Source organism: Clinocottus analis, unplaced genomic scaffold (assembly GCF_023055335.1).
Source record: "Clinocottus analis isolate CAN_PGR_092001 unplaced genomic scaffold, fCliAna1.0.p SCAF_34, whole genome shotgun sequence".
In the NCBI taxonomy this organism is placed as follows: domain Eukaryota; kingdom Metazoa; phylum Chordata; class Actinopteri; order Perciformes; family Cottidae; genus Clinocottus; species Clinocottus analis.
Genome location: NW_027176087.1, coordinates 1,416,070 through 1,432,101, shown reverse-complemented (window position 1 = coordinate 1,432,101; position 16,032 = coordinate 1,416,070). Strand labels below are relative to the sequence as shown.

Genomic DNA, 16,032 nt, shown 5'->3' with positions numbered 1-16,032 from the left:
GGGGTGTGACGCTGTGGCGCTGTGGGGTGTGATGCTGTGGGGTGTGATGCTGTGAGGTGTGACGCTGTGGGATGTGATGCTGTCGGGTGTGATGCTGTGGGGTGTGACGCTGTGGGGTGTGACGCTGTGGCGCTGTGGGGTGCGACGCTGTGGGGTGTCTCTAACTGTCTCTCTGCCATTTGGTGCTGAGCAGGTGGAGTCCAGTGGGTTTATTCTGTTTCACTGAAAACAGCTGCCTGCTGCTGGAAATGATGCGACTGAACCAAAAGACTAGTGGTTAATTAAGTGATTCTGATGGCCATTGTCTTTTTTTCCACTCAACGTATCTGTGTTCCTGCTTTTGTTAGTTTGTAAGTTAATTGAGTATAAGTGGTGTGGTAAAAGTAAAAGTCGTTCATCACTAGCAAAAATACATGTATTCATTCATTTAAATCCAAATCTCAGCTAAAACCAACAACATAATGTATGCAGCCCAGCTCAATCATCCTCCGCTATCTGGCAATGGAGTCTGATTTTGAATAGCTGAAATAATTGAAGTTCCACTTTTAAAGGGATTTTCTCTGCAGTGTAGGTATCCTTGTTAAGTATCAGAACGGTAGCCAAGCAGGAGAAGTAGGTCATGTGGCAAAGCCCTAACCCACTTAACTCAGCTGGGTTAAGCATGCAGGGAGCTGCTGTTGTTTTTATCTGTACACCATCACACTGGTGGAGCTTGTGCCTACGCAAGTGAAAACCCCGCCCACCGGATGAGAAACACAATCGGCACCACAATATGAAAATGAACAAGATGCCTGTCGCCGCTAGAAACGTTAGATTTTAGCATGTCAAAGGATTACTTAGCTGGTACTAAAATGATAATGGGATGGTACAGGTTTGCTGTTAGTAAGCTAATGATAGCTATGTTTTAGCAAGTTTCTATAGTTAGCTAAGGCCCTTGCAAACCTAATACTGCATGCAGAGCTTTCTGATGTGTCCTTGTTCCACTACAGCTGAGTTAGACTATACGACTGTGAAGAATATACTGGTGCTGCATTATGAATATAATGGAATCTGATGGGCTTTCATATGCTTAAAATAACAATTCATAACTGCAGCCCTCAGACATGTATGCATTATGTAATACATATACGGTATATGTCATTGTAATGTTCCTATGTGCAGTTGATACGCAATATTAAGCAAATTGAACTGTCATGTCGAGTTGGGATGGCGGGATTCATTGTGTCTCTGTACTCTCTCTGTATACTGGACTTTAATCCATCAGACACATTCACTCATCCATCAATGACAATTACACCGTTACAGTTTGACACATCACAGTTGTCCTATAGGAACATTAAAACCAGCATCAAAGAAGGAAATACGGCACAACATGTGACGAGAGATGTGAAAGAATTGCTGAGGTTTGTGTGTGTGTGTGTGTGTGTGTGTGTGTGTGTGTGTGTGTGTGTCCCCCTGTGTGTGAACCCACAGTTTAAGCAGCACACAGGTGAGAAGCAAAGCGGCTTATGGTTGTCCAACCTGAGCATGTGCAAGTGTACATGCTGTTCTAATGCATAAAGCCTAAAGACCACCGCACTGAACTCCTGACGCCTCCACAGCAGCAGAGACTCTGTTGTCCACACTGCAGCCTCCGGTGCTGCTGTCCTGTGCTGAGGACAGCACATGCTAATCTCTTTGTTAATGCAGCTGAAAGCTGCACCACCTCAGCATGCTGCACAGTGAACATACACAAGGGCCTTTAAAGAAGCACTTTCAGTCTGAAATGACACTTTGTTGAAGTCAAAGTTGAAGGATAACAAGATCCATCATTTCTGACTAGATAACTGATTAGTTCAGAAATTCAGAAAATGTACTTGAGGAATGTACTATTGTTTTATTTGTTATGTGTTTTTTGTTACTGAATTTGGTTGTGCAGCCCTGTGTTGCATAATGTCAATAATTGAACCCTTGAAACTCTTGAGTGGCTGCTAAGACAAAAACAAGTGCTCTATAAATACAGTCCACTTTTCATGTATTATCTAGGTTATTATAAACCATTTTTAGAAGCAACTGTGCATTTTTTTTTATCACATTTAATGTTGTGATCTTTAGTGTTGGAACTTGTAATCCTTTGGAGGCAAACATGCCCTTGATGAATCTTGAGCAGGATTTAATGATTTGGAAAACAAAATGTGCCGCTAAAGAGGGAGAGAGGCACGCCTTTTATATTATGCATTAATATGATGTTTTTCTTATCTGAAGATAAGGCTCGGGAGGACAGTGCTTTGAGGCTGAGGAGAACAAAAGAACAAGAGACTCTTTTCCTCAGAGAAGAGTAAGAAAGTGAGGAAGAACTGAGACAGGGAACTTCATAACCCCATTCTTCCAAGAGAGACAATAATTAACGCACCACTTGGCTCCAGACCCAATTAGTGTTACCATTTTGTCTCTGTGGTAAGAGTCTAACAGCAGCCTCACACCGAGAGCCCTGATCAAATGGTTAAAAAGGAGACTTTATTCACATCAAACACACTGGTAAAACACGTGCTAACAGAATAGATCGGTTGACCGCTACCACTGGATCAGAATCCAAACAGTTTATTGTCCATTACACATATAAAGAATTTGGCTCCGTGTATAACAATAACATCAGAGCAATACTATCAGATATCATTTAAAAATAGAAAATATTAAAATAGAAAATAGAAATATGGTTCACAAACAAATAATAGTATGTTAAAACAAGAATATTATTGATGTGTCAAGTGTATATTTATGGATAAAAGATTGTGCCAGTCTGAGTTAGTGCAGGTCCCGGGATTTATTGATGTGAAATCATTTAGTCCGTTGCTTGATCGGTCTATTGGTACCATATGTCCTTCTGCTAAATGGTGTAGAAACACTTAAGATGAAGAAAAACAACAGTTTATCATGAACAGATACATGTGATGATAACGTCTTGACAGAGTCTTTGGCTCTTGGGCTCGACAGGGAGATATGTAATGGAGCAAGATAAACCCCCCGTGGAGTCCAGACCTGGTGGTGGTGCTGATGAAGCTGGTGGATCTGTGAAGACTGGGTGGAGATGGGGAGCGGGAGGGGCTGTACCTACCCTGAAGGTAGAGACAATGATAGGTTAAAGAGACAGCAGCAGGATGATATGCAAGTATGCCATTGTGTTGTTGTGCTATAAGACAGAAGAGACCAGCTGATCAGACAGCTGAGTCATGATTGACAGTCCCTAACCCTGAAATCATGAGTGAGCTTGTGTGAGGAGTGAAAGGCAGATGTGAGAAATAAACAACCGGCTTCGGTGTGCAAGAGCATTGTCTTCCTGACTTCTCACTCATGCTAGAGCTTCATTAGCGTGTCTACTTGGTGGTGTTGCATCTATTTCGTATACTTTCTTCTCATTCAAAAGGCTCCACCAACTGTAATGATGAGATACAGGGAGCTCCAGCTGGGTTCATACAGACTCTTCATCGTCTGTCGCTGTGTCTGTATTCAGACAGAAGTCTGAGGTCACATTCGATCAGCCTAACAGCAATGCAATATTTGTGCCTCCAAGGGATCAAATGAATTTAATATTGGCATAAAATTAAATATTATTATTATATTATTATTAAATATATTTCCTCAAACTGTAGCCCTTTATTTTGGTTACATTTAACAATCAGAAACATTATTTCCCATGAAACCTATGACTGATACATACAGCATGTTTACATCTTAGACATATGGATATTGACTAAAGTACAAGGTAAATTTTTATTTTTCAATATTTAGTTTGGATTTATTTAAATGGCTGAAATCCAGCCACCTCCTTGAAGCAATAGTTCCCCTGACTGATAAACAGGACTGGTCAACAGTCAGATTCCTGGCTGCTACACGCTGACTCAGCAGAGGGTTTGCCCCGACTTCTGAATATAATGATCGCTTTTCAACGATGTGTCGTAAATGAAGCAACTATTTAGTGAAATCTAAATCTTTTGTTTGCAAACAGCATTGTTTGATTAAACTCACCGCTTGTTCCTGAGTTTGAATGAAGTGTGTTTGACGAGACTCTGCAGCTCTGGTTGTCTTCATTCAATCAACATCACAGCAGTGGTCTTTGTAGTTCGTAATGTCTGTTCAGACAACACGTTCTCACGTCAATGCTTTCAATAAAGCAGCTCGGTCTGTGGCAGCAAGCGTCAAACTATGATGCTCTTCCTACCACTATCATCGGGTTTGCACGTCTCAGTGACGGTGTTCCTCTTCACAAGCACTGCCTCTTTTCAAAAGAAACTTTTGTCTTCAAAGAAAGTTCGGTTGAGGCAACAAAACCGCTTAGTTAGGTTAACTTTAACTTGACAAGTGACTGTGGCTCAGTGGTAGAGCAGGGTTGTCCTCCAATCAGAGGATAGGGTGTCCGATTCCTGACTCCGCTAGTCCATCTTGACTTGTCCTTTTTTCTTAACCCCAAGTTGCTCCCGCATACTGTGGTGTATGAATGAGGATGAACGATAGTTAGTCCTGATGAGAGGTGGCACCTTGCATGGTAGCTCCTCCCATCAGTGTGTGAATGGGTGAATAATGACATGTTGTGTTAAAGAGCTTGAGTGGTCAGAAGACTAGAAAAGATCTTTATAAGTGCAGTCCATTTACCATTGGACTGACAGACAGCTAGGTTTAAGTAGACTTAAGTTTGCTTATATGACCCTCCCAGTCCTCTTCTGTAAGCGGTATGGACATCAAATGGCAGCTGCTGACAAATGACCTTCCACTCACTCCCCTGAGTTCACATTATTGAAATTTCCATCTGTACCAAGTTATTATTATTCATTTATGTACTATAATTAGCATTTTATCCATCTGGAGATCTGCAGCTTTTCATTGTGGAGCTTGAAATAGTGATATTCAGTCATGTATTGGTGACTTAAGCGTAGTTTATACTCGCCTTGGTGAAGCCGGAGTGCCAGAAAATGACCTTATCACGGCCTGTGTGTGATAGGGCTCTGCAAGTGGTCGCCACTTTGTTTTGTAATGTATTTAATACTCGACTTGTTTCTTTACCTGGCTTAAAGGAAATACAGTAATCTAAGAATATGAGATATTAGTTTAAAGATAATTGAAATCCCTCCTTTGTATTGTGGAGGTTATGACAGTTACTTCATAGTTCATTTTGTTTGTACGCTTTATATGTCACACAATGACAAAGTGATGTTTCTCCTCCTCTCAACAGGGATTAAAGTGATTGGGGGAGTGAAGGAGCTAACCGGAGAGGAGTTTGGAGTCTATGTCAAACGGATTTTACCAGGTGGCCTTGCATCAAGCGATGGTGAGTAGCGTATCCTCTAAGGTGCGTTTTCTTGTCATTACTTCTCTGGATTACTTGATTATTTTCAATTCAAAGATAACCATTCTCCAAAGAAGACATTAGTGCAGGAAATACCCAGAGGCAGTAAAATGCTGCTGTGAGTCAGCTCGGGGTGCTGTGTCCTGTGTGAGCTGCTGCTAACAGCCATCCTCCCTTTGTAGTTCAAATCAAACGCTGTCACTCAGAGACGATTTGGCGTCCCATTCATCGCAGCCAATTCCACCACCAAGCATTGTGTTCACTCACTCACACAGGAACAGCTTTATATCTTTGAGATCCAGCGATGAAGATCACACTTAAAAGAAACTGGATTTCTTAAAATGTTGATTTAGATTATTTCTCAAACAACTAAATAGTCTTTCCAATTTAAAGTGGGATTATCTGACGTTCACTCTATCTATTTATTTGCTTTTATGTTGATGCACTGTGCAATACAGAAATAGTTGTTTTTATTGACCACAAAGTTAAGTTTTTGTGGGCTTTTTATTCAAAACAGATATTAATTTAGAAAAAAATAAATAGTAAAAAGAAAAAATATAAAAAGTTGTACATTTAGATTTTTTTCTTCCCTCCTATAGATAGATGTGTCCCCTAACATTCCCCTGCCTCTGATACCAGTGACTCTGCTCTGATCTTAGTGTTTTTTTGTTTTGATTGAGATGTTGTGTAGCACACAAAAGAGAAGGCACGTCTTCTACATGTACAGTGCCTAAAAGAGGGCTGCAGATACCCCCTGTGTGTCTCATGAACTCATAAGGAATAGAAGGATACAGTTCAACTGGAGTGACAGAAGAAACTTCTCTAAAAAATATGAATACATTACACCACAACACTGGCATGGCCTACTTCCTCCCTGCTGTGAAGGATGGATATAGGGCACATATCAACCGTTTGTACTCAAATCATTACAGCTTGACATTCTTTCATTTTTTTTATTATTAATCAGTTAGAACAGCAGAGTTTTTCTCACAAAGTAGCTCATATCACCACTGCTCAATAACAGATCTCATTCTCACTTCATTCCTTACAAATAAAATAACTGCAATTTTCGAAATAATGATCCTGTTTATGTAATTCCCTTGTCTCTTTTTTTGAATGGGTTTCTGCTTAGATGCCTCAAATAAGGGCTGTGGTTAACAGAGTTTAAAATATTGTAACGCTTTGTTCTTCCATACGAAACATGCCAGTAGAGACCTCTTTTGTGAATGTTAGGTGTCTTATGAAAGGCAGTTCCTAACAAGCTGCTAATTGAGACGACTAAACGTCCTCTCGCCCTAACGATAGCTTTCACCAGTTCTTCTTGTAGCTGATACCTCCACTGTGTACCAGAGGGCTAGAGACCAGCTGACCTTTCTCTGACCTCTGACAGGAAACCTGATGCCAGGGGACCAGATCTTGGAGGTGAACGGGGACAGTCTAGTGGGAGTCACAAGTGACAGGTAGTCCAGTAAATAATTACTGCTCTTGTCATTTATTTAAGCACCTGACTGACAGAGTTGGTGCTGATACAATAATGTAACTGTGTGTTTGTTTTTCAGAGCTGTGGACATCTTGAGAGGAGCCTCTGCAACTAATCTTATGCGACTTCTCATAGCCAGAGACGAGGAAGCAAAGTAAGTGTCCATGTAACAGTACTTTGATATGGTTACACACTGCTTCTCCGGTACGTCAGGGTCCATCAGGTACCTGTTTAGTGCCACAAAAGATACACAAAATATTGAATTAAGTTTTTGCCACAAAAGCTACAAAATACTGAATTAATGTTTCTGTTAAATTATAAATTGTTCACACAACCATGACAAATGTGTCCTCTCCAAAACAGTATACAATACATATGACGTTACAACACAACATGATCCTCAATTGTAAGTGCCAAAGGTTCTGGGGAATTTGGAATTTAAAAGAGCAAGACAGTTGCACATGAACATGTCTGACTTTATTTTCTGAAATATATGACATTGTCTGTCACTAGGTATTATGCTTAGTGAAGAGACTCCGACACAGAACTGATTTGCAGGATTTTGAGGATACGTGCAGGAAATGAGACGTGAACAGTGGTAATAACACTGTGACAGCCACCAGGATCACACTGTGGATTTATTGTGCAGATCCTAATATGAATATGCAGAACTGCATGAATGTGCTGACAAGTGGCGAGATTCATGAATGTCTTGTAATTTGGAGGTGATTGGCACTCTTGAGATGGACCCTCCCCCCCTCTCTTTGAGGTGGAATGACAACAGACTGAGGAGAGGGGAGAGCTTAACCTAGGGCTGTGCTCCTGACGAGATGAGTTAATCCGTGCTCTGTGCTTTAACTACACTCCCAGAGCAGAGGACGGAGCTGGAGGGGAGGAGAGTGGATGGAAGGGGAGGGGGTTCAGGGATTATGCCGTCTGTCTGTCTCTGACTCCCTCAACAGACTTTCTGTTCTTCTTTTAAAAACAAGTCAGAACGAGTTTAGCGATAGCTGCATGCTTAGCAGCTGCGCCAGCTTTTAAACATGTAAAGTAAAGAAAATGACGTTGCTGTTATAATAACCTCAGGAAAGCCTTCTTAAAAGGGTCAAACTACTAAAACCACAACAACACCAGAAGCAGCAAGAGTCCAGGGATGTTCAAGCTATTCTATTGACTGTTTTGTCGAGAACACGCCGTAAACACAGAGCAGGGACTTTAAGATAGGAACATTAGTACAAGTCAGTGAGTGAGAGCGTACGGAAAATATTTCCTGGACTTAAAATGTCCCATTCTACACTCAGTATTGAGTCTCAAATATAATGGTGAATACAACTTTCACAGCGTATGGTTGAGGTGGCCCATCATAATGTAGCATCAACCACCTGTGACCAGGGTCTGACAACTATTCGGCTCTGCTTCATAGACTCTCATGCAATGACTTTAGATGTTCTTCATGTTCAGGCTGTTATTGAGCTTGTCGGTTAAACATTGTGTAATCGTGATACTTATATCTTTATCTTCTTATATCTTAATCTTTCTAACGAGTTTTCATACTGGATATATCCTTCAAACACATATTGTAGAACCTTCTGTCTTCATATTGCTTCAGGTGGAGCAGTACTGACCGTGACTTCATGGTGACATCTTGATGGAATTTCAGTGGGGCTGGTATTAATACAGATAGAGTGGTTAGTTAGGCAAACAGCTACCGTGGTGCTAATCTAGACGCTAGGTGGCTGTGCTCGGCTTGTGACTGGCTAATGCAGGTGTATGGGACTACCTTGATGTCGCAGCTGTGTCATCCCTGATCACGACCGTGAAGTATCTGACTCCAAAAAGAAAAACGTAAAAAAGCTTAAGATGGCAGCTATATAATTTGGCTTTACTCATGTACAGTGTAAGGGCGTGCAGAAGTGTTTTTCATCTATAATGTATGCCTTTAACGTGTTTCTTTCAAATCGCATCAAGCAGCACTTAAGATAATGGAAGTATGTGGTCATGGTATAATTAGTGGGGTTTCATTTCATATCTAAAATGTGGGTATGACTTAACCAGTATGAGTCTCTGGAGAATCACAGCAAGACAGACTGTTGGCCTCCACCAATGGCAACCTTGTCCATATAGTTATCATACCATAACCACATATCTTAATAAAAACGTTGTTTACACAAGCTGCAACAACACACTAGCTAACAAGCCCAAGAGCAGTTGTTGATGGGCGAGGTTAGTCAGAGCAAGATGACTATGATGAAGTAACACAGGTGGAGAATGATCAGAATAAATAGTGTGAGAATTTTTCAGATTATAAAGACTGTTCCTAGTTATGATCATGTCCAATCACTTCAGTGAGAAATAATGTGCTGGCCCTGCTGTTGGCATCTTTAACCTTCTAAATTGCTGTCCAGGAACAAGTTGTGTCCTTATTTCTCCTGGAGCCACTGAAACTGCTTTTCATAATCCACTTAGAAATGGCACTTTATATTGATCATCCTCAAGGGACATCATATTGTTGTGTTCAACACAAACAAGGTGTTAAGCGGATACCAAAGTGTGACATAGGATAATCACAAACAAAGTTACCACAACTTATTTCCACGTGTCGAAACCAAAATAAGAAGAAGAATGCTGTGCCTTCTACAATGGAGACTAACTGTGTGACATGCGGATTTAGATAATGTTAGTGCTTTAGTGAATATGAGATACGTTCCCTCAACTCTACTATATCCATTTCTTATCATGCAAATGTTTGTGCCCAACACGCTGAAAGGTTTTAAATCTAAATGAACTATGTCTATGAATTAGACTTAGTCTTAGACTCTCGGATTATACCAAAGCCAGTTTTTTTAATGCATTGAGGTGCACATTTTTAAGATTTGTAGTTAAAACATTATCAAAAGAATGTGAAGAAGTAATAGGGATGAGGTGTTAAATGGGTCTGTGTTTGTGCTGTAGAGCTAGCTACTGTTAGCCAGCCAGCGCTCCAGCCCGAGCGGTCTTCTCATACCGCTTGTTCCTGGTGAGGAGATAGTGAGTCTCTGTAGCATCCAGTCTGTCCTCAGTCTCACATGATAAGACAAAGAAGGTTTGTAAAAGATACATCCATGACCGATGTACATTTTGGTACTTTTGAGTTTTTTTATTTCAAAGTGCGAGAATCAACACACGCAGCATCCTGACACTCCCCTCCACCAGGATGCTGCTTCCCGGGGAGTAGACCGTGAAGCAGCTCGAGGACACGGACCCTCTGTTACAGTTAGCTCTCATTCAGCCAGAGCAAACCCCAATACCGGGGGTCTGATCCCAGGGGACCGCCTCGACTCTCTGCTGGATCAGCAAAACCTCAGTTACTGCCGTTACGCAGTTTGAACCCAGCGGTGTGACTCCCACCGCCTGGGTTGAGCTGTCGTTGCTGACTGGGCTTCAGTCTCACAGAGCGGCTGAGTGCTGGCCGCTCTCCCTCCGACAGGGTGGTCTTCTGGCAACTATACACACAGACCTTGCTGCTAAACAGCTGACCATATCTGAAATTAAACCCTTGTACTGATTTAAAAGGCTGCATTTCTCCGTAACTATTATGTTTTATTTCTAGGCATTAACTCAAGGTTCGTTCTGGTTCAGACACTGTCTCTGTCTGACAAACTCGTGTCTCAATAATGTTTCTCTTCTGGTTTTCCTGAATAGGAGAGAATTTGCTGAGTTACTGGAGAAGTATGGATCTAACGGTAGCACAGGATCAACGCGCAACTCTCCCATCCAGCAAGGTAGGTTTTTTCTTGAAGCTGTAACTGTAATTCAATGTGGGCGTACTAACAGTACTAAGCCTTTAGGTAGATAGAGTAAGTCTGCCTTTAAAAATGACTTATGACAAGTGCAGTTGTCCATTACACAATTGCCAACATCTGTTTCTGTGGGGAAGGAGGCAGCCGGCTGGTACAGATTTGTGAAAGCACGGCATCAACACGTGAGCTGGTTTGTGCTCTGTGCAGCAGGTCAGGCTCCATCCAAGAGCTTGACTCTGTATCCAAAGAATCCAAGAATTCACAAATGTATTTCGGGGTTATAGTTTGTCGTGTTATTGAAGAGTCACGCTTAGAGGTGGTATCGTTGAGAAGAAGGAGAAGCAATATTTGTTTAGATATTGTGATAACAGCACATAGTTTCAGTGGGGCAGGATCTAACAAGTTTTTCTTTTCTCAATTAATATAGTTTATTGATTATTGTAGCAGTTATTTTTTTAAGTCCTGATTAATATAACAATACACTTCATCAGTGTGGGGAAAGGTAAATAACTGAAATGATTTACCGCCTCGAACCACAGTCTGTAGAGTCTAGACCTCGGTATTGTTGGTCTTGAGTCTTGAACGAAGACTGGTAAAGCATGATTGTGGCTTGGAAAATAAACTTGGTACCGTATCTGAACACACCTTTTACAATTTCCTCCACCGAAGGAAGAGCAACAAAATGCTACAATTTAAAGCCGTAAGGATTTGCAGCACAAATGATGGAGTATAAAACACTTGTACTGTTTATGGAGAAATGTCATACGGATTTTCAGCAAACAACCAGACTTTATTCATGTTAAAAAACAAACATGGTGCAAACACATACTGTAATGACAACTCATTATCAACGAACCCATGACATCCTTCTATACTGCTGGAATTCAGCGTGAACGACCTCCCAACAGGAGATTTACTTTTGAATGTGAGGACAGGAAAGAAGCAGATGTTCACCCCAGGCAGTGGATAAAAGAAAAAAAATTCTGGGGCATATTTGGGCTGCTCGGCAGTTGGTTTGGTCAGCACATTGGGTATTATTCAGTGCTTAGAGTCACTCAGGCTTAAGAAATGTTTTAACAGAAACATACAGACTTTTTCGGTGGAGAGCCTCAGTGCAAGTGGAGCCATCTGTGGCAGCAGCAAATTGTTGAAGAATTCTATTTCAGTGTTGTACATCTGAAATGAAGAGTTGCATCAGACCATCATGCTCGCTGACTGCCCCTCGTCTAAATAATGACTTTACAGTGTTAGTAATTATTGAAATCATTATCTAAAGCCATCTCTTTTTCCATTTTGACATTTGTTGATGTTTCACCTCCTACCACAGCACAGGTTAAATGCCTGTCCTCACTGTTGTGTCGTTTGGTTCTTTCTTGAGATGCCAAAGGAGGCCGCTACCTGGATAGCACATCATCCGGTTCCTCGTCTCGCTCCCAGAGTCCTTTGTTGTTGAGCCCAGCAGGCTCTCAGAACATGTACAACAACGGTGGGCCCATGCTGCGCTCCCTCAGGTAAGCTTCCTTTGTACAGGAGAAGGACTATGACACCAGTTGGGAAGTTGTGGCGTGCAAGTACTAAACATAGATATACAAACTATTGTATAGATTTGTATTCATGTGTGTCATTACGTGTCTTGGTAGGTGGGAAGATGTCATTCCCCGGAATCTTGTACCGAGGTGGTTTACCTGGCACCCCAAGGCTCAGTCAGCCAATAAAACATCTAACTGTGATAACTGGCTAAAAGCAGCTACAGTTAACAGCAGTTAGCGGTTACTTTAGCAACAAATAAAGCTATCTGTCCACCACATAGTAAATCTCCTAGGTAGTTGTTAAACTGCCCTTATAACATAATTAACATATTCATAAAAAGTTCCACTGTAGTTGAGGTCAAGGTAATTATTGATGACACCGTTATATTAGCATTTGACAGCATAATTAAATGTACTGACATCTTTATTACAAGTCCTAATGGTTTCACTGGGCTGTGGTTGAGGTCAAGGGCATTATTCATGACCCTGATAGAAAATCATTTGACAGTGTTACGCTTATTGACATTTTAAGGACTAGTCCAAGTATTCTACTGCAGTTGAGATGAAGGAACATCTTTTCCATCAATTAGGACTGTCAGGAGACCATTAGGATTGTGTTTCATTAACATGAAACACAATCCTAATGGTTAACACATAAAGCATAATTGTTTCTGGCATGCTGATGATGTTAATGTTAAGTTGTCGCACTACAGCAAAGACATCTCAAACAATGTCAACTTTGCATTAAAAATAGCATAATCCCAAACCATCTTACCCTTCTTAAACCAAGTTTACCATCTGTGTGAGTGTGACATTTTTGTCATGTCATCACCATTCATATATGTATATTACATACATATATATTTCATTGTGTAATAGAGCACATCATTTTTTCTACAGCTGGACTCTGGATTTTGCTTTTAAAGTGCTCCAGATAGATACATTCAACTTTAATGTAGGCTACAAAATGTTCTTTCCAAATGTGTGATGTTTTCAAAGTTAATCATTGATTGTGTTGAATAAATGTAATATCTGTGCAAAATTAGGACAGTAATGCCAAAGAGGCCAAAGAAAGGTTATTTTTTTACCACAGGGTTGAGACACACAAGGTGTAAGCAAAAATACCAAAAGTGTGTTGCATGTCCTCGACACATCAACCTAACTGATGCACAAAAATAGAGCAAACACAACATTTTTTATTGACGTCAGAGATTGATGAGGCCATGTGGCTTCCTGTTCTCAGTCATCCAGGTGAAGGAGTGATTCAGCTCATTTCATTGGCGAGATCCAACAGTTTGGGCATCACCATCGGAGGAGGGTCCAACAGGCCCGACGGCCCCGCTGTCTTCATTCAGGAAGTCCTGTCTGGAGGAGACTGCCACCGGGTAGGAAATGAAATACACCTGAAATGCAGTAAAAAGAAATAAACTTCAGATTTTGAATGACAATCTCTGAAATAGGATTATTAGAGGGAGCGATGTTGCTCCGGGCCAGACCAGGATGTTTTTATCGTGTAACCAAAGACATGATAAATGAACACAGGCGAGTCTGAAATTATGAACTGTCATCCGGGTAGTAACTAATATAATTCCTACTTTTTAGGATTTAGTGCTACTATTAGGTGATTTAACTTAATCTGGAGTGTACGTGTAAAGCTGCATTAATTTATTTTTTATTGAGTCATATATATATGTATATATATACACATACACACACACACACACACACATACACATACACATGTTAGCAAATACTTGCTGACTTAAACAACCAGCACACACATTAACATTGCTATTGGTTAACAAAAGAAATTCCCTACAGTTTGGTAGCACAAGTACTTGAGGACCACAAAGATATCAGGTTAAAACATGACTGAGATGGATGCAATGCAGCAGTGAGGGACTACTTAAAGGGAAATGAAGTGAACAAGATGGAGGGCGGTAGAAGAGACAGAGGTGCAGACCTCTGCAGCTTTGGCCTCCGATTAGTTTAACACAGGAACTAAAAGTATCCAGAGCTGAAAGTAACATTAACACTTAAGGTACCATTAACTTAAAGTAACATTAACACTTAAAGTAACATGGACTTAAAGTAACATTAACACTTAAAGTAACATTAACTTAAAGTAACATTAATACTTAAAGTAACATTAACACTTAAAGTAACATTAACTTAAAGTAACGTGAACTAAAAGTATTGTAGACTGAAAGTAACAATAGCTGAAAATAACAAACCTTATGCTCATTGTCCGTCTATCGTTTACCATTTTCCACGGGTTCCTGTACATTTGAGACTCCATTATAAGGTTCTTATAAGTAATTAAGGCACTAAATGGTCTCACTCCTCAATATATCTCAGTTCTTCTATCCTACGCTTCTATCTTCTATCTATTCCAGTCTCTCGGCTGAAGACTAATTGGGACAGAGCTTTGGGGATAAGAGCCCCGAGGCTTCCTGAGGAAATAAGGCAGACTGAGTCAGTGGCTTCTTTTAAAGCCCGGCTCAAAACCTTTTATTACACTGCCTTCCAGAGTTCACCTGACTCTAGGTGTTATATTATATGTTCTGGGTTTTGATATTTTTGTTTGTACGTTGCTCTTTTGTTATTTTTATTTTGTTGTTGTTGTGTTTTATTTTTGTTGTTGTGTTTCTTGTAATATGTGAGGCAACTTTTTAACTATATAAATTAAGATAAGGTAACGCAACTTCCTTGCCAGAGGATATGAGGCCGCGATCTGGCTTCGAGAGTAATTTAGCAATAAAGTCGCCAAGCCGTGACGTTCTTAAAAAAAATTAAATAAAATAATCAAATAAATGCTAATCCGAACTGGTAACTGCTGAAAGGAGGCCATAACAGAGGTGATGCAACTGTGTTGCTTTGAATTTCCCATGATGCAGCGGTTTGTAGTGCCAAATTATGGGTTGGTGGGAACTGGCAGTTTATTCACTCTTCTAGCAAAGTGAGAAAGAGTCCTTCCAGCGCAGTTTTATTTTTGAAAGGTCTTAATTGTTTAATTTTTGTCATCAAGACATGCAAATGTACAAATAAATACTAGCAACAATTTGTAAAATTGACAAATATCACAAACAAAAAGTAGCATAGTTCAAAAGCTGAGAAAAGTTAAGCAGTTTTCTCTCAGTTATCTGCAGTGTCATCTTGACTCCCTGACTGTGACAAACATAACAGTCCTATGGGTTCATTAAATCCTATTGAATATTTAGGAATTCATGCTGGATTAAAGAATATTAAACACTATCATACAATATTTATTGGCGATTGTGTTGTTTCAGTGTCAGTGCTGCTCTGGTACACTGGTAAAGTGCTGCTCTCGACACACTGCACCGAGTGTGAAGGTCAGGCATCAAGCGAGGACTCACCTTGCACAAACTGCTCTGTGTGTTCCATGTGGCTCATTTAGGTGTACACACATAATACGTTTTAGCAGTATTAAGTTATTGTTGATTTTGTTCTTTTCATTGGATTTGTTGACAAAAATAATGAGTTTTTGTCCTGAGACAAACTAAGCGCTGAAGGATCTTGCTTAGCAGTGCATTGGTGGAAGCATTTAGCATTGGAGGTAAGGCAGACAAACAGTAAATGTTCCACTCATCCTGAGGGGAAGTTGCTGTTAAACATGATGCATGAGCTCTGCACCCTGGCCTCAGTCTCTGAGGGAATGCAGAGAACACTCCATTCACACAGGCATCTGCTCGACAAAAACAAAGCAACAAGTGCTGGTCCTGCAACGGCCTGAGGAGAGAGAGCAGCACAGAGCGATACGTTCACATGAAGGCTTCCTCGGTACAGATGGCTCCAGTTTGTCAGGTTGACATAACACTGGAATGCTGGCTCCACAATGCATCAACCTTCAGATCACTTCACTGTCTTGCTGTGAAAGGATCTTTCTAGTTTATTGTGACATGT

The 16,032-nt window shown here is 40.6% G+C and overlaps 1 protein-coding gene across 3 annotated transcripts in view; it reads left to right on the top strand.

The window, feature by feature from the left end:
* Window positions 1–16,032, top strand: part of si:dkeyp-72e1.9 (syntaxin-binding protein 4) — a 63,635-nt gene that overhangs the window by 25,961 nt on the left and 21,642 nt on the right. For all 3 annotated transcript variants that reach the window (XM_068596149.1, XM_068596148.1, XM_068596150.1), the window contains exons 3-8: window positions 5,207–5,302; window positions 6,711–6,780; window positions 6,880–6,954; window positions 10,482–10,561; window positions 11,958–12,090; window positions 13,352–13,493. In XM_068596149.1, the coding sequence (XP_068452250.1) occupies window positions 5,207–5,302; window positions 6,711–6,780; window positions 6,880–6,954; window positions 10,482–10,561; window positions 11,958–12,090; window positions 13,352–13,493 (596 nt within the window). The remainder of the gene's footprint in view (window positions 1–5,206; window positions 5,303–6,710; window positions 6,781–6,879; window positions 6,955–10,481; window positions 10,562–11,957; window positions 12,091–13,351; window positions 13,494–16,032) is intronic.